Genomic DNA, 25,002 nt, shown 5'->3' with positions numbered 1-25,002 from the left:
AAGGGTTAAGTGTTTTGTTCAAGCTGACACAGCTGGGAAATGGTGCGGCCTGGATTTGAGATTGGGATGTTCTGCTTCTATAGAGCATGCTGTTTCCCTAGCCTGATGCAGCCTCAGTGAGTATGGCTAATGGAGCTGGTCAAGCCAGACCTTGATGTCACCAAGGGGACAGGCACTGACTCTCTTGTTTTACTAGCTCATGGGCTTACCAATGACATTAGACACTCCAGGCTGGCACACTCAGGGTCAGACAGGCTAAACTTGGTTTTTGGACCCCATGCTGCATGCCCGGCAGCTCTGGGAATCCCTTTTTATTCAGGCTTCCCAAGTTGCAGAAACTGCTAACTGGACTGGATCAGACCTGGCTGGCCTCCAGGCAGCCAGGCTGCTGCTGAGAAGACAGAGATTCTGCAAACAGAAACACCCCAGGGAGATGCACTCGGCTTTGAGGTGCTGAGACTCCCACCTCCACATTCTGAAGCTAAGGAAAAAAGAGCAGAAGCTGTTCGAATGTGAGAAAACAGTATCTTTAATATTTAAGTAACAAAACATGGAGGTCAATACTCAGTGCATGTACAATAAGACAGAGTAGCAACAAAAAAAATTTACAAAGCGCAATCTAACTACATGGAGGCTTTCAAACAATTAAGTGTTGGATAGAGAATGTGCTAATTAAAAGCCCAGCTGAGCCACACCTCAGGGCCTCAGACCTGACTAGGGACTTGGTGGTGGTGCGGGGGAGAGTTCACTGTGTTCATGGCCTTCCACTCAAACCCTGAGAACCCTGAACAATCTCCATGTCCTACATTGCTCAGCTTTCTCTCTCCCAACCTCCACTTTGTGTGTGTGTGTGTGTGTGTGTGTGTGCGTGTGTGCGCGCGCGCGTGTGTGCGCATGCACTTGCTGACTTTTTTTTAATTTTAATTTTTTTTTTTTACACTAGGTCCTTGTTGGTTATGTAATTTAAACATAGCAGTGTGTGCATGTCAATCCCAAACTTCCAATCTGTCCCTCCCTCTTACCCTTCCCCAATGGTCACCATAAGGTGACCATTCTCTAAGTCTGTGAGTCTGTTTCTGTTTTGTAAATAAGTTCATTTGTATCATTTTTTTTTAGATTCTGCATATAAGCGATATCATATGATATTTGTCTTTCTCTCTCTGACTTATTTCACTTAGTATGATAATCTCCAGGTCCATCCTGATTTTATCTGTTCATCCTTTACCCCATCTTAGACAATGATTTTCATGAGCGCTCTTATGTGGTTTGGCCTAAAACCATTGCTGTCTCATTGAGAAGTGTCTCTGGGTTTACTCTTTGGATTCTTGGTGAACACAAGTCCTCTCTGTTTAATGGGCCATGATCTGGTCCCCGCGCCCCCCCCCCCACGTAGTCTTTACAGCCTGAAGACCCCTATGAATATTCACCCATCTCCTCGGAGGCCACTTTCATATGCACTATTGGCCTGAGGACTTTTTTCCTCCAAAGAATAACCCAATGGTCAGATTCCCCCAGTGCCAGCGCTGTTCCCTGAGTAGGTAGTTTTGAGAGATTGGCCTTACCTCAGTTTCCTGGGCGGGGGGGGCCTATTCTGGCTCTCGTGCTGGGATGGGATTCTGGTGGCCTGGAAGAAGGAGGTTAGGCTTTTGGCAGTAGTGATGCACACAAGGAAGGCGTGTGGCTGCAGAGAGTTCTCGAACATCCAACGGTCCAACCACTCAAGATGAATTTAGTGAAGGGACCAACTTTCAGTGTCACAAAGCTGACCACAGTGCCAAGTAAGTGCTATCCTCAACTCTTAGTGGCCTGCAGCCATGGAAGTGTGGACACTTGTCACTTGGAAATATTACATTCAGGCTCATCACTTTTTAAAAAAAGAACCAGTTTCAACTCACTTCCTAGGACCTGCTGTGTTCCATTATTTGGTTTTTACATGGATTACACTGATTCTATCATCTATAGATGAGCCCAGGAGACCTCAAAGGGAAAGAAATAGGATCAGTGAGCATTTCATGAAATTTGGACTTAAATGTGATTTTACAAAGTACAATACAACATCAGAGCAATTATATTTTTCATTTTCTTCTATTCATGTGCAGCAGTGAGGCTGATTCACAGAGACAGTGTATCATTTCACTAATACATTATTTATTCTAAGTATATTTAGAATACCAAATATATTTAGATTACCAAAAAAAAAAAAGAAAAAAGAAAAAAATTCTTTTCTCATTCCTCTGAGGACAGTTTCTGGCCTGCGGCAGAAAGAGGACCTGCAGTGGGGAGTCCAGCTAGAATTAGCAGATGTTAGCAGAAGTGGAAAAGGTTGGTTTCGTCAAACTGAAATCACTTCGGTCCAAGTAACGTTCAAGATCATAGTGTAAGAAAACTGAGATAATAAGCTGCAGATACGATAAATATTTTTCCCTACTAACTTTCCTTCAATCGGTGTTATTAGTAGCCAAGTTAGGGCGGGGGTGGGGAGAAGGGGCAAAAATCGAATAGCAGAAAATGATGTCTTTTGATTGACTCTTTTTTTCCTTTCATAATTGTTCTGGGGGATGAGTTGGGAAATAGATCATCAATGGGCCATTGGCTAGAAGGAGGAGGGAGAGTCTGCCTAAATTATCTAAGTGATTGATAGGAATTCAAACCACATTCTATCATCAGATTAAAAAGGTTATGTTAAAAAAAAGAAAAGGATTGGAAGGATTGGAAAGATTGGAAAATGAATTGGAAAAGGATTGGAGGATTGGAAAATGTGGGCTATAGTCTCTAAGGCACATCTGCTAACTCAGCTGTTTCGTGATGGAACATTTAGAGACAGAGGCCGGTGTCCAAGACCATCTGGCCTCACCACAGGTGAAACCAAGGCTTTCTAACTTCCAACTGTGAGTCAAAAGCAATTAGAAATCAAGGTAAAATGTCCTTGTTTTGGGGTGAGCTCTAGTTGGGGGATTTCTTCTGCTCCTGCCGAGGTGTCTTGGAGGGCTACACGTAGTCGTACTTGGAAGGATGAGATTGTCCCTCATCTTCTGTGCGGGCACCCCCATCGTATATCTTCTTGTTTTTGGTGTTGGACTCAAAGACAGTACTGGCTTTGAAGCCTCCAGGCCTGTAGGCAACATTGTGGCCCGAGGCGTGATAAGAGACGGCTTTGTAGCTGAAAGCAAAAGAAATATTCTATGATCATAGATGTATTTGGTAGGAGGACAAACTACTCATTTTCCCTAGGATGCCTGACTTTTAGCACTGAAAGTCCAGTGTCCCAGGAAACCCTTAGTCCTCGGCAAACTGAGACAGTTGCTTCCCTGGGCTTTGGGACACTGGCTTTTCAGCCTCTGCGGTAGAGCAGAATTTCTTGCTTTGTATTAGAGCTGGGGGGTTAGTGACTAGTGAGTTCCCTCTGTTCATCAGTTAAGATGAAGCAGAACCAGAAATGATGTCCAGGTGAACATGGTCATGCCAAAGAATCATAGAATTTGTGAGCTGGGAGGTATTTACATGCAACCCATCTCCCCTAATCTGCTTAGTATGTGGATGAGGTAACAGAGGCTCAGAGAGGGCAAATGACTGGCTAGAGGTCACGGGGCTGGTGAACAGGAGAACCTGACTGGGATCCAGGTCTCCCAACCCCAGGCCCAGTTACAGAGGCACAACAGGCATTCTCAGCGGCAGTGCTACTAACGTTTTGGAACGGATACTTCTTTGCTGTAGGGGCCTGTCCTGTGCTCTGTAGGATATTTAGCACCAGATTCCAGGATCACCCAACTCTTCCTCCCCAAAGCTGTAACCATCAAGAGTCTTCAGATGTTGCCCAATATCTCCTGGGGACCAGGGCAGGGGGGGGTGGGGGTGGGAGGTGGGTAAAATTGCTCCCAGCTGAGGACCATTGAGTTACAGAATACTGGAGTCGGGGCGGCGGGGGGGGGGGGGGGGGGGCACCTAGAGGGCTGGGTTTTTCCTTCAATAGCATCATTTCTAAATCTGCTCAGGCTGAAATAGGCCTGTTCTGGTCTTTAGGTCTCCTCGTAAAAGATAAGCTTCATGATCCTCTTGTCAGTAGAGTTCTTCCGTGTACCTCTACTGATCATTCTGCCTGCAAATGATATGTTAAAATGGACTCGGATAAAACATCGGTTTGCATTGGGACGGGGAGACTCACTTGGTTTCCTCGGGCGCCAGGCCCCGGCACGTGATGCACATCAGCACACCCCCAATTAGCGTGAGGCCTCCAGCGACCCAGCCGACAAACAGAGCCGCACCAAAGGTGTACCTGGGTGGGGAGACGGTGGCTGTGAATGTGGTTGACTCAACTCCCCGGGCTCTACCCAGTGAACCTGGCCATGCCCATCCTCTCTGTCCCCACTTTGGGATTCTACATCTATCCCAGCCCGCTCCTGAACACAGCCCTTTGGGTCGCAGTCAACTGAATCAGGTGTCCTGGAGAATAGAATTGGGACTGAAGCTACTCAGCAAAAAAGCTGTGGGATTCTTAGGCCCCTAGCATCACTCAGGCATAGAATTAATTGTAAACTTCTAATTTCAGAGAAACATCTCAGGAAATCCCCCCCCCCTCCCTATTGGCAAAGGGAAATGTCTTGAAGGTTTGGTAAGAGAAGTTTGAGAGATTAGGGAATCAGTCTCAAGTTATTATTTCAGAAGGAGTTTTGGTCTCTTGGGTTCTTACTGTGGATAAATCTCTAACTCAAGTAACCCTGGTAACCATCCGTGCCGGTAGGAGCATTAAGTTTAGAAAGACCTAATGTGAAGAGACCAGTCATTCTTTCATTCATTTCTTTACTCATTTGTTCAACAAGTATTTATTGAGCTCCTACTATGTGCCTGGCACTGCCAGGCACTGGGACAAAGGGATGAACAAAACGGACACAGACCCCACCCTCATGGTGCTTCTGTTCCAGTCCACACTGAATTCCAGTCCACCAAGGCTGGTGCCCTTCCCCTTGGAGGGTTGCCTCCAATGGGACTCAATTACATCAAAACAGGATTGTCTGAGAACAAAATCTCTGAAGTTGCCTGCCCAAGGGACACGGGAATGTTCTAAGGAGACGGTGTAAGAGAGTGATGGCGGGCATTAGCGCTGGGTGCCAGGCGGGTGGGTGACTCCTCAGGCAGGGGCAGTGACACCAGGCACCCAGATACTGCGGCCGAGGCGAGCTCTTCAAAATAGGGTGACCAACCATCCTGATGTGCCTGTGACAGAGAAGTTTCCCAGGATCTGGGACTATCAGTGCTAAAACTGGGAAAATCCCAGGAAAACCAGGACGAGTTGATCAACGTGCTTCTAAGTAGCCCTTGTAGTCAAGAGACCATGAGGGGATGGTAAAGGAGGATGAGGGCAGCTTATGGGGATCACATTTTTTCCTATTCTTGAAATAAAGCAGGAACATGGGTGGCGAGTGGAGTTCCAGGGAGCCAGAGAGTAATGGATTTATCACGTGCTCACGCTCATCTGTCTCCCAGGATGGTGCTGCTAGAGAAATACCAAGTGTATCCACTCCAGAGATGACGGGTCACTTAGGTATAATATTTACATTGCTCTCCCAGAACAAGATCTTTCTCCTTCAGGAATTTGCTGCTGCTTCTTGCTATGAAATACATCCCTTTGAAGTGGCTAAATGAATATAGGTATTGGAATTGCTCTTCCATCTTTGAAAAGTTCTACTCTGCTTCCGACACCAAATTACAGTGAGGTTTCATCTCCCTCCACTAGACCGTGACCTCCGTGAGAACGAGGACCTTGTCGTTATCCCCAGACCTCAGAAGAGTGCCTGTATGTTCGATACATTTGTAGAATGAATGAATGAATGAATGAGAGAAAGAGCAGCCGTACAAGAAAGAAACATTACTTTTCTCATCTGTACCGCACCTCCCTCATTTCGATTCCAGCTTTGCCCTGTCCCTAGCTGGGTTCCCGTCATGGACTGGAGACGTGGGGGTGACGCTCATTTACAGGCTTGGGTTAGCAGTGCCTGTTTCATTGCCACCACAATGGGGCCTGTGTAAGAGTGGTAGATAAATACTGTGAACTGTCGCTGTATTTCAATGCAAATGTCAGATCAGCCTCAAGTCATATCGCCAAGGATATTTCACTGAAATGAAGCTTATGAATTTACAGATCATTGTTGATTTATGATATGGCATGGTTGCCTCTGATAAATTTTTGCTATTTCAGGCGCTGACAGTCACATTAGGCATACGTGTTTAATCGGATTTTTACAACAATGTTCACCACGGAATACTGAGACTAGATTAGGGGGTTACCTGGTCTGGACGGTCTGCACCATCCCACCCATGCTGGTGTACATGTTAGCTGTGGACATCCAGAAGTTAGTCACCAGCATGTTGGCAAATACAGACACTCCAGCGATTGCACACAGACCTGTGGGCAAGAAAAAGAAAACTCCGGAGTCAGCTTCAAATGGATCACATTGTTTGTGAGGCAATGTATGTTTAAACGAGTTTAGAGGAGCAGGCTGCAGAATACGCTATTCCTATAACAGGATGGTCAATCCAAGCATCGATTATTGAATTCCCACTGTGAGTCAGACCCTGTGCTAGGAGCCTACACTCTTTTATCTCTCCAGCTGAGGAAGGATTTGTACGTGCGCAGAAAGAGATTTTCCATCTTGGGACCAGGGGTCAGTAGTACAAATATTTTGGGCCTGGTTCTTTGATGATGTCAAGGGCTTTTCCCTTAAAATCATTTTCTAAAGTCTCACCAAAATAATGCCTTTAGGGATTGAGTCACATGTCTACCTAGAGTTGAGAATCTCTCATAGTGAGGCGAGAGTGGCAGCTAAGAGGGACACCAGCACTCACGATAATTCTGCAGAGTGTAAGTGAGCCTTAATCTCAGATCTTGAATCCCAGCGTGTAAAGCTCTGATCTGTGTTCAAACCATGCTCACTAGGGAGAAGCCCTGTCCTCTGCCAGAGTGATTTTGCTTTGACATTCCTGGATGTGAGAGAGGGAACCCCAGACTCCTTGTTTACCTGAGATGATGAACATGATCCCGGAGGTAAGTGTCATTTTGGCTTTGGCAGAGTCATCCATGCCGCCGATGCGGATGCACTTGAGGGCGAAGATGGACACCAGGAGGCCAATGATACTCAGGACGATGCCCACAATCATCAGGGCTCGCACGGCCTGCAGCATGGCTGCGGGGCGAGGGGCAAGACACAAGCAGACAAGTAAGACCACCTCAGCGGGATTGAGTAGGCTCTGGTGTAATACAACGAAACGACTACAGCCAACCAGCACCAAACTGCTGAGAAAAGGCGAGTCCATAAACTGGGAACCTTATCATCCTCAGGGGAGATGAAATGGTGAAAAACGCAAAACCAGCGCTTACACTCCCCTGATGGATGAAAGACATGCACGCGGGAGTCTATAGAATGAGAAAATTATGAACTGTTGGAGCTGGGAGGGCCAAGGGAATTTAGCTACTTCATGTCCTCATTTGAAAGCTTGATAACCTGGGGTCCAAGAAGGGGGAAATGGCTTGACTAAGGTGCATTAAAAAAATTATTGATAGAGCTTATAGTAAAACTGTGTTGCTTTGACTTCTAACCCAAACATCTTTCTTCTCTAGTCTTTCCATAGGAACTCAGTGCTTCATAGGGTTGTGTCCACTTCCGGAAAGCTCAATACTCACTCACAGCCTATAATGAAGCAAGGTCACTAGGTGGTATACCAGGGGCACTGCATTGTTGCCTCTTCCCAAAGGGACTACTAAGGTCATGGTGAGCTGTAGGTTTGACGATTATATCAATCTCAGGCCTTTCAGCACAACCACAGTTTATCAGCAGTTCCCTTTCCAGGAATCAATGGAAGCTGTACATCCTGCGGGGACTCGCCTGCAGTGGCCTCCCCTCCAGATATTTCCAAAGAGGTTTCTAGTGCGTCCTTAAGGTGCAGTGACTCATCCCAACAGTTTTTTACTGAGCCTGCATGACTAGGCATGGGGATGACCGTGAGTAACAGGTCGGATATGGTCTCTGCCCTCACGGAGCTTATGCCAAAGTGGGGAAAGAAAGTCATTAAACATGTCCACCACAAGCATAATTAATTTTACAAAAGGAAGATAAATTAGTTCTTGTGTCTTCCAGAGGGAAAGGCCACTAGTGTGGGTAGTTCTGGTAGAGCAGAACTGAAGAACCATGTGAAGCAAAGCAGAGAGCTCTGTCCTATTCTAGTTGTCATAGTCAACTGCTACTTTTTTTTTTCCGGTACGCGGGCCTCTTACTGTTGTGGCCTCTCCCGTTACGGAGCACAGGCTCCAGACGCGCAGGCTCAGCAGCCATGGCTCACGGGCCCAGCCGCTCCGCGGCATGTGGGATCTTCCCGGACCGGGGCACAAACCCGTGTCCCCTGCATCGGCAGGCGGACTCTCAACCACTGCGCCACCAGGGAAGCCCGCCAACTTCTACTTTTAATTGAAAGCTATTAGGGACTTTTCAACGTTAAGAGATTGAATCCATATAAAAACTCCCTTGCAATGTAGGTAGTATTATTATCTCTATTTTATGATTGAAAAAATTGAGACTCAGAGGTTAAATAACTGCCCAAAGACACATATCAAGGGAAAGGCAAACCTGGAACTGTTTCAAAATGGTTATTTTCCCATCACAATACATTGCTCTGAGATACTTTATCCTGGAAAAACAGGTAGAGTTCTGGCTGCCAGCAAGGTATAGGGATCTGTAAGCTCCTAACAGAATGTATCCTTCAAACTTGGAGACTAGACCATAAAATGTCATCCTCTGAAATGGATGCTAAGAATGTATAAAGGAATATTCTCCAAAAGTCATCTCAGGGAATTGCCTGTCCCAGGAGATTATTTATAAATGTGACTCTCAAGACAAGGGAGCCCCGGGAGGAATTCTCTCCAGTCTCTTAGGGAAGATTTCATCTCAAATATGGCCGATATCAGGGGAGCTGCCTGCTTATTCACTCTAACGTGTGTATCATAAAGCAATTTGTCATGATGGAAGAATGGGAAATCAATGAAAGATATTGAAAACAGGAGAGGTAGGTCATGCACAGTTCATTAAAGAGCCTTCTGCAGTGTCTGAGGAATGGAGGCCCCGGCAACTTTCTCATCAGGTAGTGAGACAATGGTAACCAGCTACTCTAGTTCTGTGCCATTGACTTCCATTCACTTAATTCTGATTCTCTTCTCCCTAAAGAAACTTCTGCTTTTAACTTCGCTTCCCTGCTGGGAAGAGATTTCTCTAAGCATCCATCATCAGTCTTGGTCCTATTAACCACTCTATTCTGGGGGTAAATGTGTTGGTGTACGGTGTGGACCAATCTTCCAGGATCTGACCATTCATTCCTAGAAGAATTGATGAACATTAGCATCTTGGGCTTGCAGTTTCCTGATGCTAGAGCCACGGTGGCCCCAGTAAGGTGAAAAGAACTCATGAGGGCTTAAGAGTGGCCTCTGGATCCACTCCTTAATATAAGAGGACCCTAGTGTGTCACCTCTGTTTTCCAAAGCCTCGCCCAATGGCTTTGTTGACCCCACACATACTGGGAACAAACACCTCATCCATTCCCTCATTAACAAATGCAGGCATGTGACATCTACTTGTGTATTTATTTATACCTTTGTGTATTCATCAAGCACATGTTGGTATACTTTCATAGTCAAACATTCACAGATTCATGTGCTCATCCATGAATTCATTCATTCATTCATTCATTCACCCATCATGCATTCTTAAGCTCAAATTCTCTGCAAAGCCCTTTGCCAGATGCTGTAGGAAGAATAAAATTTCATGAGAAATAATCTCTGTCTTCAAGCAGCTTACAACCTGGAAAGATTATATTTTCACTGGAAATCCTGAACCTCAAATTTCTTTTCACCTTGGGAGTACCTTGGCTAAGAAATCATAATAGAACCCCTTTCTGACAGTCACTCATCGTGTGGTTCGAGCTCTCTTTCACACACACAATTAAACTCTAAGGCTGTGGTTCAGGACAGCTGTGGAGAGGACATTTGTGGGGCAGCCCCAGACTTCAGGAAATACCCTCAGGGCTCTTCTATTTTTGCATGTTGCTACCAGAAAACTGGACCTATGAGAGGAGGAAGGGACTTTGACTTTCCTCCCGTCTTGTCCTCATGGGCCTCTTATGAACTTCAAATCTACTCAGGAACCTGTTAAAGGTTTTAAAAACTGCTCTTGTTCTGATATTTTAAGCCTTAAGCCATTCAGAGAACAAAATCCTTTATCCCTTTTGAGAAGCACCTGGCAAGGCATCTGGTTAAAACAACTAAAACCCAACCAACCAACCAACCAACCAACCAATCAACCAGCCAAATAAACAATATTAACCAAGTAGGATAAAAAATATCCCTTCCTCATTCTATGAAAAATTTTACTCATCCTGGACTGTTGGCAAGGATGGGGTCATTGAATCTCTTTAACTGAGTGGTTCTACTATTTGTTCCTGAAAACATACCATGTATGTGCTATGGCTGTGGCTGAAGTATGTGGTCTTCCCTGACATTGCTGGATTAGAAGGGATGGTGATGCCAGCTGGTGGGAGGTGAAAGCACTGGGCTTGCCTGATGTGGAGAGCAGCCGCTGCTGTGTGTGCCACAGGATTCTTTGGGTACCGAAGCAGGCAAAGACAGCCTTTGCCTCAGGCTCTCAGATGCCCTCTTGCCTTTGCTGGGTCAGGTATGCATGACAAGACCTCATTCTTTACTGCTCTCTCTTGATCTCTGGATTTCTGATGAACACTGGTACCTGCTTTGAACCAGGGGTCCACCCTGACCCTGAGCTCCTTTTTATTTTTTAGAATCTCCTTCTAGGGTTAGGGTTAGATTACCACTTTCTTTTAGCCTGTGGTTGGGCAAAGACACACTGTCTTAAATCTTGCGGGGCCACTGTCAGAGCCACAACTCTGGACCTGGATGGATGAACCAAGATCTTCCTTGCTTTGGAGACCCCTTGTGGGTGTTCTTCTGAGGGTGGGAGCTGTGATGGGGGCAGCTGTCAGGAAGCGAGGGGAAATGTTCTTCACTACTCATTGCTGGAACCTCCCTATGTCTAGTAATGACCATGGGGATGCATGGTGGTGACCCGAACTTCCTTTCCATCTGGAAGATTCTACCACCTGGAATACTAATCCATCTCCATGGATAAGTCACCAGAGGAACTGCTTCCAAAGGAGGTAAGATTTCTCTTTTAGCCTCTCTGTCTCTTATTTGATATTCTGAGCAAGGGGCATAGGCTTATCAGCTGATAACAGGTGAGTCAACGGGTTCTATAGACTGATTCCCTGCACCAAAGGTGTGACTACAGCATTCTTTCCAATGAACAAAGACGTATTATCAGACCTGAAAGGTGGGCAGGATTCAGGGCTGACAGAAGCAAACAGAAAAATGGGAACTCAGTTTCCGCCCCCCACCCCCCACCGTTGCAATATATCTTATTCCCCCAAAGTAGCTATGAACTGACAGGCAAGGCGTGGTTCCCAATCCTGGCTGTACCTTAGCCTCTCCTGGGGAAACTTCTAAAGAAATGTTAATGTTTTGCCTTGATCCCTAGGGATTTTCATTTAATTGTTCAGTGACATAAAATTGCAAGGAATAATCTGGGAAAACAGCCCTCAAGAGGGCTTCGGAGGAGGTGCTCAGAATGGGGAGTTGAGAGGAAAGAGTTCCCAGTGGCTGACATCACTAAGCTGGCTAGGGGGTGTGGGTGGGGCTGATGAGACCGCAAGTCACAAAGTGCCAAAGACTGGAAATGGGGCCTTTGTTGGGGTGGGAGGGGGAGGACCCATATCTTCAGGCGCAGCTTGGCTTCAGATTGAAGGCAGGAATGGCTGGTGGAGGAGCCCAAAGGAGGGGATCCCAGAGGAAGGAAGTCTAAGGCCAGACCTCAGAGGGAAAGCCCTTCAGAACAAGGTGGGAAGGCTTTGATTCTCTAGAGATCCCAGGGAACTGATATGGAGGTCCTGGGTATCTCATGAAAACCTGCAGACTTCATGATACCAGGTGAGTGTCATTAGGCAAGTCTTTTAACCTCACGGAAGCCAAGTCTCCTCAACTCTGGAGTGGGATAGAGATATTTCTTGCAAAGAAGTGTTGTGAGGATCAGATGCTGCTTGGCCCCAGCATGGAACTAAGCCAGCCTCAGTAAGTTTTGGTTTCTTCCCCTTCCCTAAAAAGAAGTTATCTCTCCATAGAGAACAAACTAGTGGTTACCAGTGGGGAGCGGGGGAGGGGCAATATAGGGGTGTGGGAGTGGGAGATACAAACTATCGGGTGTAATCTAGGCTACAGGGATGTATTGAACAACACGGAGAATGTAGCCAACATTTGATAATAACTGTAACTGGAAAGTAAGCTTTAAAAATTGTATAAAAATTAATTTAAAACAATTTGAAAAAAAGCAGTTATCTCTCTCCAACCTGACATGGCTTTGATTTGTGTTAACCGTGTACAAACCTGAATCCTCTCACATGGTGATTAATATAGTTGAGAATTTGAAAGCCATGGGTGAGAGAGTGTGAAGGGCAGGAATGGAAGAAGACTTGGGAAGAGGAGGAAGAGAAAGGCCTGGACCAAGGTAGGGGGGAAGATCTCCTCTTATTCACAATATTTCAGGATGCCAGTTGACACTGTAGTCACTCCTGCTGCCTTGAGGACTGGCTATTCTTAAATACACACTGTTCTCCAAGGCCATACATGATCAACGATTTAAAGTATCTCCTCTCCCACACACTCAGTCCCAAGAAATGTCTTTCCTGGATTTTGGTGGGATCCTGTTTCCCCGATGCAGACCGGCAGGGCTGGGGTCCCCCTCTGTGAAGGCTGCCTGGAGCTTTTCAGAGTTTCAGATTTGTGAGCAGTTGTCGGGAGTGGTACAGAGATCTGTGGGATCCTTTTTCATTTGGGGATGTGAGGGGGCTTCAGGGAGGAGATGGTATTGAGCTGGACCCCACATATGGGAAGATTTGTGCAGGTAGCAGTTGGGGTGTAAGAGGGGGGACATTTGGGCAGTAGGGGCAGTGGGTATCCAGGACCAAGCCCAAGGCCTAGTAAATGGACAGGGAAAACCTTAGGCTGTGGGCAAAGGGCTGGTAAGAGATGGGTCAGGGAAGGGAGGTGAGCAATGCAGGAGGGCGTGGGTGTCAGGCTGTCATGTCTGCACCTAATTAAGCCGGGAGTGGGGAACCATGGAAGCTGGTTAGGTCTTGAAATATCCAGGGAGATGAGAGGTGAGAACTGGAAGTTGGTGACTGGAAGATTCTGCCCGACCTTCTGCCACAATCAAAGCAGAAAACACTCTAAAGAGATGAAGGATAGAAACCAGAGGTTAAGAGTGAGGGGTGGTAGAAAAATTGAGCCTTTTAATTTGATTGTCAGTGAGCCGGGGAGAGACAGAAATTGACGATGATCCGCATCAAGAGAAGGTTTTCCAGTAAAGGAGGATATGAGCATAAGAGAGGAGGGAAGATGAAAGAGGCAGAAAGGAGAGGGGCTGAGCAGCGGTGACGGCCAGACAGGGGGGCGTGGGGCCTTCAGAGCCGGGGTGGAGAGGTCGGCCTTGGGCGGGAGGGAGGGAGGGAGGGGATCTTGTTCTGCAGAGAGGTGGGGAGATGAGGAGAGGTTCTGGGAGGGCTCAGGGAGGATGGGATCCCTCGATAGAACAGGAAAGACCACGAGAGTGGCAGCGATGGGGTCTGGCCATTTAGGGGAGTGGGGATATTTGGGAGCCCCATGTGTAGAAACATACAGAATGAGCAAGAGATTGATAACAGGTGATGGGGCCCTGGGTTAACGAGCTGAAGTCATGGAATGTCATGCCTCAATTTTCAACAGAAGGTCAATCTTATTTTTTCATTTAATAGTTAAAATTAGCTAGCAACTCAACAATCCACGGTCTCACATCTCCTCCCTTCTGACCTTTGCCCTCGCGCTATAGCATCATCCCTCCTCCAGGGTTTCCTTCCCTCCGGCCAGGTTCTACCACCCTTGATTCTCTAAGCAGGTCTCAGTCAGGGATGGGTCTGTCCTGCAACACAAGTGGCTTCTAAAAATGGAGTCAATACCCCAATTCTTCCACTTTGCCACCCACCTTCTATTTCTTTCTACACATGGAGATGAATTAATTGAATTGCTCTTTACAATTCAAGTTCAAGGGCTTCACAGGCTCCTAACAGTTTTGTGCAAACTTATTCCCCTCTACCTGTCCACAAAGTGTTTGTTTCAGAGAGGCAAAACCCAGCCCTGCTTTCCTTTCCTCACCAAACTCATATCTGGGCCGCTCCTTAGAGCCACTGATCAGCCTGACCTTTTACTTCTTTTTGCTTTAAAAAACAAATGCAAGTAGAGCTTCCATAATATCTAGAATGCAAAGTTCCTGTGATTCCTATTTGAAATAATTATCTGTATGAGAAACAGGGATTTAGCTGATTTTATCTTCAGGGGTGAAACGATGTCACATTTATAATTATACTTATATTCTGAAATTATTATAATATCATTACAGTTCTATAATTATATTTTGACATGCATTGTTTTTTAGGAGTGCAGACCAGAACCTCTCAACACAAATGCAGAGAAAAGATATTTATAGTTTAATGGCAATGTATACTTTCTGGCACCTCAGAGAACTCCAGCTTTTCAAAGGAAAAATTAATTGAATTGATAATGAAATGATATTAGCTCCCCATAAACTTTTTGGACTGGAAGAAAATAGTCACCATCCTACCTACTCCCATGTGTGTGCAGGCAAGAGCAATGCACATACATGCACACGATTACTTTTCTCCTTGAGAAACATTGTCTATTCTAGTACCATGAGCTTGTCCTCACGATAGACCCATTCTTTTCAAGACCTGCTTCCTTACTAGCAATTCCTTTGACCTGAGTACGAAGTCTCCGATATTCACCGCTACGACTATAGCCCTCTTTGACACCGGGTCAACTTCTCCTCTTATTCACACCTCCGATCCGGAGCCCGTGCTGCGAGGGTCATGCCCTGCGCGCATCTCACCAGTCCCTCCTGGCTGCGGTGAGAGAAGCAGGCCCTTCCCTGCCTCACCTGTGCCCTCGCCTACCTGGCAGGCCCAGGATGGTGAAGTAGGGCCGGCACTGGGTGAAGCCGGAGCTCTGCTGCACGCAGCTGCGCCAGAGCCCTTCGTACTGGAACACGGCGGTGACAGGGTTGTCGTACAGGTCCTGGGTGCTCCACGTGTCCATCACCGTGGCAGTGATGCAGCCGGCCAGGCCCAGCATGGACAGCAGGAAGCCCACCACTTGACATGTGGTGGTGGACATGGCCTGGGTCACCGTCCTCCCACCCAGCTGCCTCCTTCGTCCTGCTGTGCTCCTGGGGAGCTGCTCTGATTAGATGGTTTCCCTCAGCCCTTAGTGTTTGCTCACAGTGTTTTCCTTAGATAGTTCAGTTTCACTCTTGGTTCAAGGGCATTATTTTTTCATTTGTTAGGGAAGCAGCCCCAAGAGGCACTTGTCCCGCTGCACCGCGAAGGCCCAGCTGGTTTAAGGGCGAGGCAGTCTGAGTGCACCCCCGCCCCATCCTGGCTCGGGCTCTGCCCAGAGGGCGCCACCCTCTGGGGAAGAAGGGCAGCTGAGACCCCCCCCCCCCACCCCCCCCCGCCCCGCACCACCACCAAAAAAAAGAAGCCCTTCCTTTAGGCTCTGCTCATCACAGGAAACCACTTCGCCTGACCTCACTTAAAAAAAAAGGCTCCAGGAATCTCCTCTTACACCAGATGTTAACATTTTCTCCTCACGACTAAAACCACGTTTCACTGACAGTTCCATTTTGATCTTACAGAAATGGGTGGGGCAGGTATTATTATTTCCCACCCATATTTTTTTGGGGGGGGCTGTGAGTCAAGCGACCTACAAACAGGTTAAGAAACTTGCCCAAGTGCCTTGAGCCACAGCTACTTTTTTTTTTTTTTTTTTTTTTTTTTTTTGCGGTACGCGGGCCTCTCACTGTTGCGGCCTCTCCCGTTGCGAAGCACAGGCTCCGGACGCGCAGGCTCAGCGGCCATGGCTCACGGGCCCAGCCGCTCCGCGGCATGTGGGATCTTCCCGGACCGGGACAGGAACCCGTGTCCCCTGCATCGGCAGGCGGACTCTCAACCACTGCACCACCAGGGAAGCCCCCACAGCTACTTTAAAGATGACAAAGGTGGAGCTCCCATCTCAACTTCCAATCTGGGGCTCCTTCTCTGTTTCCATATGGAGTGGCAGAGGCAGGCAGAGTTGTCCCCTCTTTTGAGAACAGGAAGCCAAATCCTAGAGATAGGCTCTCGGTCCACTGATATTGGAACTGGGATGAGAAGAAGCAGGGCATTGTATTGACGGCCATCTCACCCTTTTACTCCTGTTGCAAGAAGCACGTGAAGACCACGTGGCATGCAGACATGGAAGTTCCACAAAGGCCAGGAGGAGGGCACAGGGCAGGCTGGGCCAGAGACCCTGACCTGGTTACTGAGAGGCCTAGCATCTGCTCCTGACACTGTCCCTAACACGCCGTGTGCTGCGTGATTTGGAACAATGGCTCAACCTCTGTGGGTCACAGTTTTTTCATCTGTAACATGGACAGATTAAACTAGAACACTTCAGAGCCCATTCAGGTCTCACACACTGTCACCTTCTACATTTTGCAAAAGCGGTTTTCACGACAGTTGGTCAAAATATCAGGATTATATAGTCACACAAAAGAGAGACTTGGCTGGAGATCAGCCATGGCGTTTTGTCTACATAATTTGATTTTAGAATTATGTTAGGGAACTGATGGACCTGCTGCTTCCCGTAGGTGGTGTGTGTCTGGCCTCCGAATTCAGACACATTTTAAGGAGACTTTCCCCAAATCTGGATGCCAGGGCCCTGATACACAGCCCCACACACCCATGCCCCAATCTCTAGCCTGCAGACAGGTTCTCCCGGAAACAGGCCTGTGCATCTGGACATTTCAATGTTATCTTGGGTGCACCCAGCCACCACTCCCACGGCTTTATTCCCAGTAAACACAGAAAGCAAATATGCAAGGTCTCCCCTCTGATTTGAATGGAGGCAATGCTCCCCTCAACCGCACACTTTGCTTTAGGTTCTGTGATCAGTGTTTGTAGAGGAAAAAGAATGAGTCAGGAAACCCAGAAGACGAGAGCAGGTAAGAGTTACATGACTAAAGTCAAGTCGTGGCTCTGTATTCCCTGAACTGAGCTACAAGGCCAAGTCTGAAATGTGGGTAGGAGGCAGCTAGAAGAAGTGACTGTTCTCTGCTTGTGGACAGGGATCGACCGATCCAACTGGAAAATGTTGGAGTAAGTCAGGAATGATTCTGCCACTGTGTCTGTGGACAGAGCTCATTTTATTCTTTTTTCAACTAAGAGGCAGGCTTTTTATCCACAAAGAGATCTGTAAGAGTTTGGTTTCCAGTTGTTCATTTTATGACATCTGTCTACCCCCTCCCCACACATTGACTACAATACCACCAGAACAGTAGATTGAAAATGGAAACATTAAAACGAAAAAGTTATTATAGTTATCTATTCTGATTCATGGAGGTTTCCCCACCCACTCTCGTATGCAAATGTTTTTATGCAAAATTTCAGGACAGAAAAAACAAAGTTATTCAGGTAATAAGGAATTAAGCTTTCTTTCTTGCTTGAAATGGCGACAGTGGCTTTATGTTTTAGGAGGAAGGAAAAATTAAGTTTAAAGGATAAACTAAAGCTCCCTCTACCTAGGCAGAATACTGAACGAGTAGAGAGAAATTCTAAGTCTATACGCTTTTTAAAATATGAAATAAGTACTAACATGTTTTAAAACATGTGGAAGATGGGATTTTTTACTTCCTGGTGAGTTTTCTGTGCTCCAAAATGAGTGGACCACTACTTTAGCTGTCACTGCCAAAGAGTGAATGGGGGTCCGCAGAGGAACATCTGGCTTTCTTGTTCATGGCAACAGGCTTTGTTAAAATATATTAAATGTATCTCTAATGATAGTGATAGTTTGTGGTCTGATTATAATAGTATATAATAATAATGGTAATAATTCATGGTATTTGTTTAACAATAATGAGGTTGTTACAACTTTGTTTAATCACCTTTAAAATAGAGCAAAAATTTTTGCTGACTTCTTAGGGGAAATCGTCCCTATATTCAACTTTAAATTTGGTTCTGGTGGTGACATTTCCGGTTGTAAATTTCCAGGAGCTTGTATTATTTTACTGACATTGGAGAAAACATTTCCCCTAACTTCTCTTTATCTCATTTTAGGAATATTAATATAACACCATCTATGGCAATTAGGCAAAATGGTGGTCAAATAGCAATATAAAATATCATAGCTCGGAATATAGGAGGAGTAAAATTAGTATTATTAGCAAGACAAATGATTGATACATCTATTGATTTTTTTCTTTTAAACTGTTAACACACTTTATATTCTTAATTCCTGACTCTACCTTTTGGTGCTCAAAATAGAAAATTTAGAAGTAGGGAAAATTTAAAAAAATCTTACAGTTTTAAATCCTAGACAAAATATCTGGCATACTTTCTTTTTAATCCATTCTCTGTATATATTTTTACATGATTAAGAGATTATACGATTTCATGTTTTGTGCTTTTCACTTGATTGCATACATTGTTTAATATATTTAATTTAGTATATTAATATCCCATTAATAGAAGTACTACTATTCACTAAAACAGCATCTATTCTTATATAGTTAGATTATATCCCTTCCCCAGTTTTTTTTTTTTTTGTATGAAAAACAATGTTATGATGAACATTTTTCACATAACTCCTTGCTAGCATTTCTGATTACTCTTTTAGGACAGATTCCTAAGAGAGGAATTAAGATGTCAAAGGGTGTGAGGTTTTAAAAAATCTTTCTTATGTAGAAGCAGATTATTTTTTCTATGAATTTTATTCCTAGCAGCAGTATTTGAAAGATCTTGCCTCATTGTACCCTTACCTACACTGTGAATTTGATAAGTTATACACGATCACTTGTTTTGATTTGCATTACTTTGATTACTAATGAGTTTGAAACTATAGTTTTTAAACAAATATTTATGGAGCATTTGTTTTTCCCTTTTCTTGAGTTGTCAGTCTGTACTTCTTCCTCATTTATTTGCTGGAATTTTAGCATTTTTTCTACCAATTTATATGAATTATTTATTTGTTAAGGATCTTAATATATTGCTATGATTACTAAAAAGATCTTTTCACATCGATTATTTCCTTTTTAGTGTTTTTCATGGTTCTAGAAAAAATACAGCGTATTCCATTTATATTTTATTTATATGTTCCATTTATAGGTTCACAGTACATGGTGCATAATAATACGTGCTTAATAAATATCTGTTGAATGATGTAGTAAAATGACTGTTCTTTTCTACGCTTAGGAATTTAATTTCCATTTAGAAATGATATTAGAATTATAGAAAGTTTAAAAGTATTTTATGTATCTTTACATTTAATTAATCTGGAATCTATTTTGGTTTATAGTCTATGATTCTTTTTTTCCCTCAAAAAAAGTTAATCAATAATTTTTACAGCACTTACTGAATAACTTTCCCTCTCCCCATGCTTTGTAAAACCTCCTCTATCTATATTAAATTCACGTATATGTCTTTCTAATTTTAGACTTTGTTCCATTGACCTTTTGTCCATCTTTGGGCCGAAGCATCCTTTTAATTATCACAGCTTTAGAATTTGGTTGAATATCTGGCCGAGTTAGCTCTTTACTTTTGTATTATTCTTAAAAAAAACATTTAAAAGTTAATTTCATCTACTTTCTTCTTATAGATAACCACTTTGTCAAGTTCCCAAAGGAAAACTCTTACTAGCATTTTGATTAGAATTCTTGTAATATTATCCACACAAGCTTACGCTCTGCAGAAATTCTTCCTGGGTTTGAATTCTCACCTGCCACTTACTACTACAGTGTCACTGGGCAAATTCTACAGCCTTTTTGTGCTTCAGTTTCCTTATCTATAAAATAGAGGTAATACCACTACTTACCTCATAGTGTTGTTGTGAAAATTAAAGTTAAGTGTAAGGTAATTTATGTCAATTTATATAACCATGTAAATTATATTTAAAATATAAATGAACATATGCTAATTTCTTGAGCCAATGCTTAGCACAGAGTAAGGTCTTAATACATTTTATTATTTTGTAATTAATTATATTATTTATTATTATATATTAATTAGGAACAAATTCACATCTTTATAATATTCCTATCTAGGAACCTGTAGTACATATTTCCATTTAATTGACATTTAAAATTTTCTTAGTAAACCTCTTTTTTCATCTTTATCCTTGCCTAATATTTACACTTGATCTTAGCCAAAAGGCCGAGAAGCAATCCTTGCCTAATATTTAAAGATATTATTCCTAAGTGTTTAACACATATTGTATTGTGTTGCCTCACAAGGAGGTCTAAGTTATTTTAATTCTCTTAATACACTACACTCTCTCATGCCACTGTGTCTTTTCCAATGATGTTCCTCTCTTTCTGGAAAATTCTTTACCTCTTTATCTTCCTGGGTAACTCATACTGCTTGTTAGTAACTCAGCTCAGCTGTCAGTTCCTTTAGGAAGTCCCTTCCGTCATGTCTGCTGACTATGCTTTATTGCAGTGATTCTTAACTGGGGCTGCTTTTGCCCCAGGGGATACATGGCAATGTCTGGAGACATCTTTGTTGTCACAACTGGGGAGGGAGAGGTGCTGCTACTCCCATCTAGTGGATGGAGGCCAAGGATGCTGCTAAATAGCCTATAATGTACAGAACAGTACCCTACAAAAAAGAATTACATGGCCTAAACTGTCAGTAGTGCCGAGGTTGAGAAACCTTGCATTGCAATGGTTTGTTCATCCTCTGTCTCTCTTTCTAGATTTGTGAGCCTTTTGATATCTATGTTCCCCATGTGCAGACAGCTTGGGACATAGTAGGTGCTCAATAAATGTTTGTTGAACAAATAAATGTTCTTTCTAGCGCCACGATTTCTGTGTTACTGGGTTTTAAAATTTAAAAAAAAATTTTTTTAATTTCAAATTTTAATTAATTAACACATTTATTTTGTGTTATTGTTTATTTCCTATTATTTCTGCCTGTGTAGGGGGACCAGAGGCTTTGCCTTTCTTTCCTTATCCCTGCCAAGAGGAGACCTTGTCCAAACCCGGTCAGCCCAGGACAGGGTGGCTGCCAGTGATGGTTCTGGTGAAAAGACTTTGCCTAGGAAGGTTGGCTGTCAGTCCTATGGCTCAGATTTCTCTGGAGGGTTTGCCTGTGCCTGACTTCTTCCCTCTGAGCCTGAGTATCTGTGTTTGCGTTCTTGGGAGTATATAGCTTCTCCATGGAAATTAAAATATTCTGTGCTTACATTACATGCCATTACATGGCAACGGAAAGGAAGTTAAAACAAGTATGTTCCAGATCCTCAGGCTAGCCACTTACGGTTTGGGTTCATTTTGGTGTCTATGATCATGTTTATATCAGGGGTCAGTGAAGTGATAGCCTCAGCTGCTACTTGAACAAAGGGTTCATTCCAGCTCAAATAGAAATGGAGTCAGGGGAATTTCTCCCTACCTTGTGGCACTGGCACCATGAGCTCAGACACCTGTGCCCTGGTGGTCAATATTCTGTCCTGTCTTTGCATAAACCCGATTGCAACAGTTAGTGGTGGTAAATACACAGCAGAGAACTATTCCACCCCAATTCCAGAAATAATTGGGTTGATAGCCTTAGAGCCACATTCAGTAGTTCCACATCCCAACCTCACCTCAAATGAACAAGACCATTGCAAAAAGCAGCAAGTCACAGATGCCTCATCACTACAGACTCAAGAGGATGATTCTCTGATGGGGTGGTGCCTACGTGTAACATGTGAGTACCTCGAATTTATTAATACCATTTTGTAAAACAAACCCACGTGAATAGAGAATCTGCATTAATAATACTAAAGGCAAAACATTGAGAGAGGTGAAATACAAAATCGGACTTGAGGCTGTCTCTGTCTTGTTAAACTCCAAACGAAAACCAACAATATCCCTAACACCAGATGAATTTTGACGTTTGTGTTTATTAGTGTTTTAGTGGTATTTACATTACACTTGCAAGTGTGGCTTTGGTCCTTGTATAAGATTTATATGCATTAGGAATTTAAATCTATTGTTATACGTGTTTATATTAAAGTGACACTAAAATGAATATAATTGAAATCAACATTGAGGGGCTGCAAGAATTTCTTTCTTTTAAAAGCGATTCCTACAAAATTCTCTTTGAAAAATCCTTCTCTGAACTATCTAGTTGCAGGATCTTCACATATGAACACACACAAAATTTCTAAGAGAAGGCCCTAGAGCAGTTTCAGTCTGGCTCAGTTTTAGCTCTGTGCACGTGGGCAAGTCACTTTGCCCTTCTAAGTCTCCCTCTCTTAACCTGCAAAATAAGTACCGGGGTTGTTGACAGCTGTTGCTAGTCCAGGACACTCCCCAAGACTGCAGCCCCAATCTTAGGCAAGAGGGGAGGATAGGAAAGGTGTCTTTGCACTGGGGATTCCTGCTTTGTGTCTGAGAGCCTTGGGGCTCCCAGTTAGGGCTGCGAGCTGGGGCTTAGGTACAGGCAGGTCTGAGCCCTGGCTCCATTTGCATGTGACTTTGGGCAAGTTACCCCAGCTCAGCTTCCTTGTTTCTAAAAAGGTGGTAGTGATAGCACCAAGTTCACAGGGTGACTTGTAGAGATTACACAAAATATTGCAAGGCAGTTGTCGGCTCAAGTGCTATGCCAGGTCTGCCATAGTTATTTGCCCTTTGTGAAGCCGTATGACTCCTCAGATGTCACGTGGGCGCTCTGTGCACGAGAGGTCAGCCTCAGGCTGACTCTCTCCTTCGTGGCCTCTAGCTCTGCATGGACACAGGTCCATGGACCAGACCTCTGAGAGATTTGGGGCGTTTTGCATTTGAGGTGAGTGAGAATCCCTAGGGCAGATGGTTAGCCCCGAAGCTCAGGAGGGGTCAGTAGGACATAGGGATGTGGGAGTGGCTCGCCTTCCTCCAGTCCCTGGTGGAGGGAGACCTCACTGAATTGGCAGCTGGTCACCCATGGATCTGGTTCACATTCTCCTGTTTGTACCCAGGCCCTTCATCTCTTAGCTTGGCATTCGATGCTCTTCATCATCATCTCCGTAAAAACCCTCTTCTCCAGCCAAGGTCATTCCTTCATTTTCTCGCAAGTCAGACTTGGGTGGAAGCACCCCCATGCCTTTTCCCATGCTGTTTTTCCTCCTGGGATGCTGCCCCTCTAACTCTTAACTACCTTTCAAGGGTCACTTGTGGGATTTCCTTCTTGGTGGGTCTCTTCCTGAGCAGGTCATCTTCATCTCATCTACTGCAGCACCGGCCTTCTGTCCTCCTTCGTTGTCACTTTGTCATACCCAGCCCGCAGAGCACTTTCACATTTTGTGGGGGGGGCGGGCGCCAGGCCCACAGAATCCTGAGGTTGTAGTGAGCTCTCCATCCATAGGTGTGGAATGTATAAAAGACTGAGTCACTGCGTCACTGAGTCTTTACCTCTTACCTTCTGTGTGGGTCTAAGTCTTGACCCTGCAGCCAAATGGGGAATTCCTGCAGGAGAAGCCCTAGTTCTATTTCTGACCCTCTTTACTGTGTCCACCTTAGGAAATGCCTCTCTCCAGACTTTGATGTATATTTATGGAAGGAAAAAAGAACTAAGAAATAAAAATGACACGTGTATTCATTGTCTTACTCTGTTACCTGAGTGAAAGATACTTTTAACATTCTCTACTCTTGAGACTTGAATTTCTTCAAGTTAACATGACCCATCTACAAATCCTTGAAAACAAATCCTTGTGTGGCTAATATGCCAGTCTGGACATCACACCCATACCCCTTTGCCCCGCACAGTGGAGTGCACTTTCTACAAGGGTCCTCTGTGCAGAGAGTGCCCTGAAGCTGGTTCCATGTGACCAATATGTTCTGGAGGTCGGGAGACTCAGAGAAGGGGCGCATCTGGCGCCTCCGTCCCTGAGAAATGCAGCACCCAGTTCTTTTTCTCTGTCCCTTTCCTCTGCTCCCTTTCTGTTGCTGCTACATGCTGAGGTGTCCCCTGGAAGCTGGGACCAGGTACGGGGGGGCTGGAGATGGAACTCCGTTCAGGAGATTCACAGTCCCCAACTCAGGGAGGGGAGATCTCTAGGGCTGAAGGAAGGAAGTGGCTATGATCTGGGCCTCCTGAGTCCTCTTCCTGTTGGTGATTGAGACAATGCTATTGCTTGCATAGGAGTTATTTAAAAATGTGCCCAATGGGGAGAACTGGGTACCATCCGGTTAGGGATACAGGAGCCCTACCAGCTCTAGGAAGCTCCTCTCTCTAAGTTTCCTGCACTCCTGTTCCCACCTTGGTGGTGGAGGCTTTTGCTTCTCCCTCCCCTGTGGTCCTTCTGTGGTGCGCCAGACAGAGGCCACTGTCTCCTGTCCACCTCTGTCTTCCCCCACATCCTGCCAGGTACCAGCCCTTACCTGGCAGCCCCAGCAGGGTGAAGTAGCCCCGGCACTCGGTGAACCCAGAGCTCTCTCGGACACAGGAGCGCCACAGCCCTTGGTAGTTGAATACAGCTGTCACCGGGTTGTTGTACAGATCCTGGGTGCTCCACTGGTCCATGCAGGTGGCGGCAATGATGCCCGCAACCCCAAGCAGTGAAATCACAAACCCCAAGCCCTGGCAGGCGGTCACGGACATGGTGGGGTGCAGAGTTGACACAGAGCGCCACTCAGCAGGGGGCCAGTCCAGTTCTGAGAGCACTGAGTGTAGGGATGGAGTTTTCTCAGAGAGGCTGGCACACACGTCACGAATGGGCCATGTAAGGAGGGGATTCAACAGTGCCACCTGGGCTCGCCCTGCTTCTTTATCTACCTGAGTGAGATAATTTCCATAACATGGTAC

The 25,002-nt window shown here is 45.0% G+C and overlaps 1 protein-coding gene across 2 annotated transcripts; it reads right to left on the bottom strand.

The window, feature by feature from the left end:
• Window positions 1-513: 513 nt before the first annotated feature.
• On the bottom strand, window positions 514-24,798 carry CLDN18 (claudin 18). 2 transcript variants are annotated; one of them, XM_060010048.1, is made up of 5 exons: window positions 24,579-24,798; window positions 7,014-7,178; window positions 6,283-6,400; window positions 4,163-4,273; window positions 514-3,160 (listed from the first exon to the last, which is right to left on the bottom strand). In XM_060010048.1, exons 1-5 carry the CDS (start codon window positions 24,796-24,798, stop codon window positions 2,989-2,991), a joined length of 786 nt encoding a protein of 261 aa, XP_059866031.1. In that variant the 3' UTR covers window positions 514-2,988. The 2 variants fall into 2 exon arrangements, with proteins under 2 accessions (XP_059866031.1, XP_059866030.1); XM_060010047.1 differs by lacking the exon at window positions 24,579-24,798 and adding an exon at window positions 15,103-15,357.
• Window positions 24,799-25,002: the final 204 nt, after the last annotated feature.

This window comes from Delphinus delphis, chromosome 4 (genome assembly GCF_949987515.2).
Source record: "Delphinus delphis chromosome 4, mDelDel1.2, whole genome shotgun sequence".
In the NCBI taxonomy this organism is placed as follows: domain Eukaryota; kingdom Metazoa; phylum Chordata; class Mammalia; order Artiodactyla; family Delphinidae; genus Delphinus; species Delphinus delphis.
This window is presented reverse-complemented; position numbering and strand designations above follow the sequence as displayed.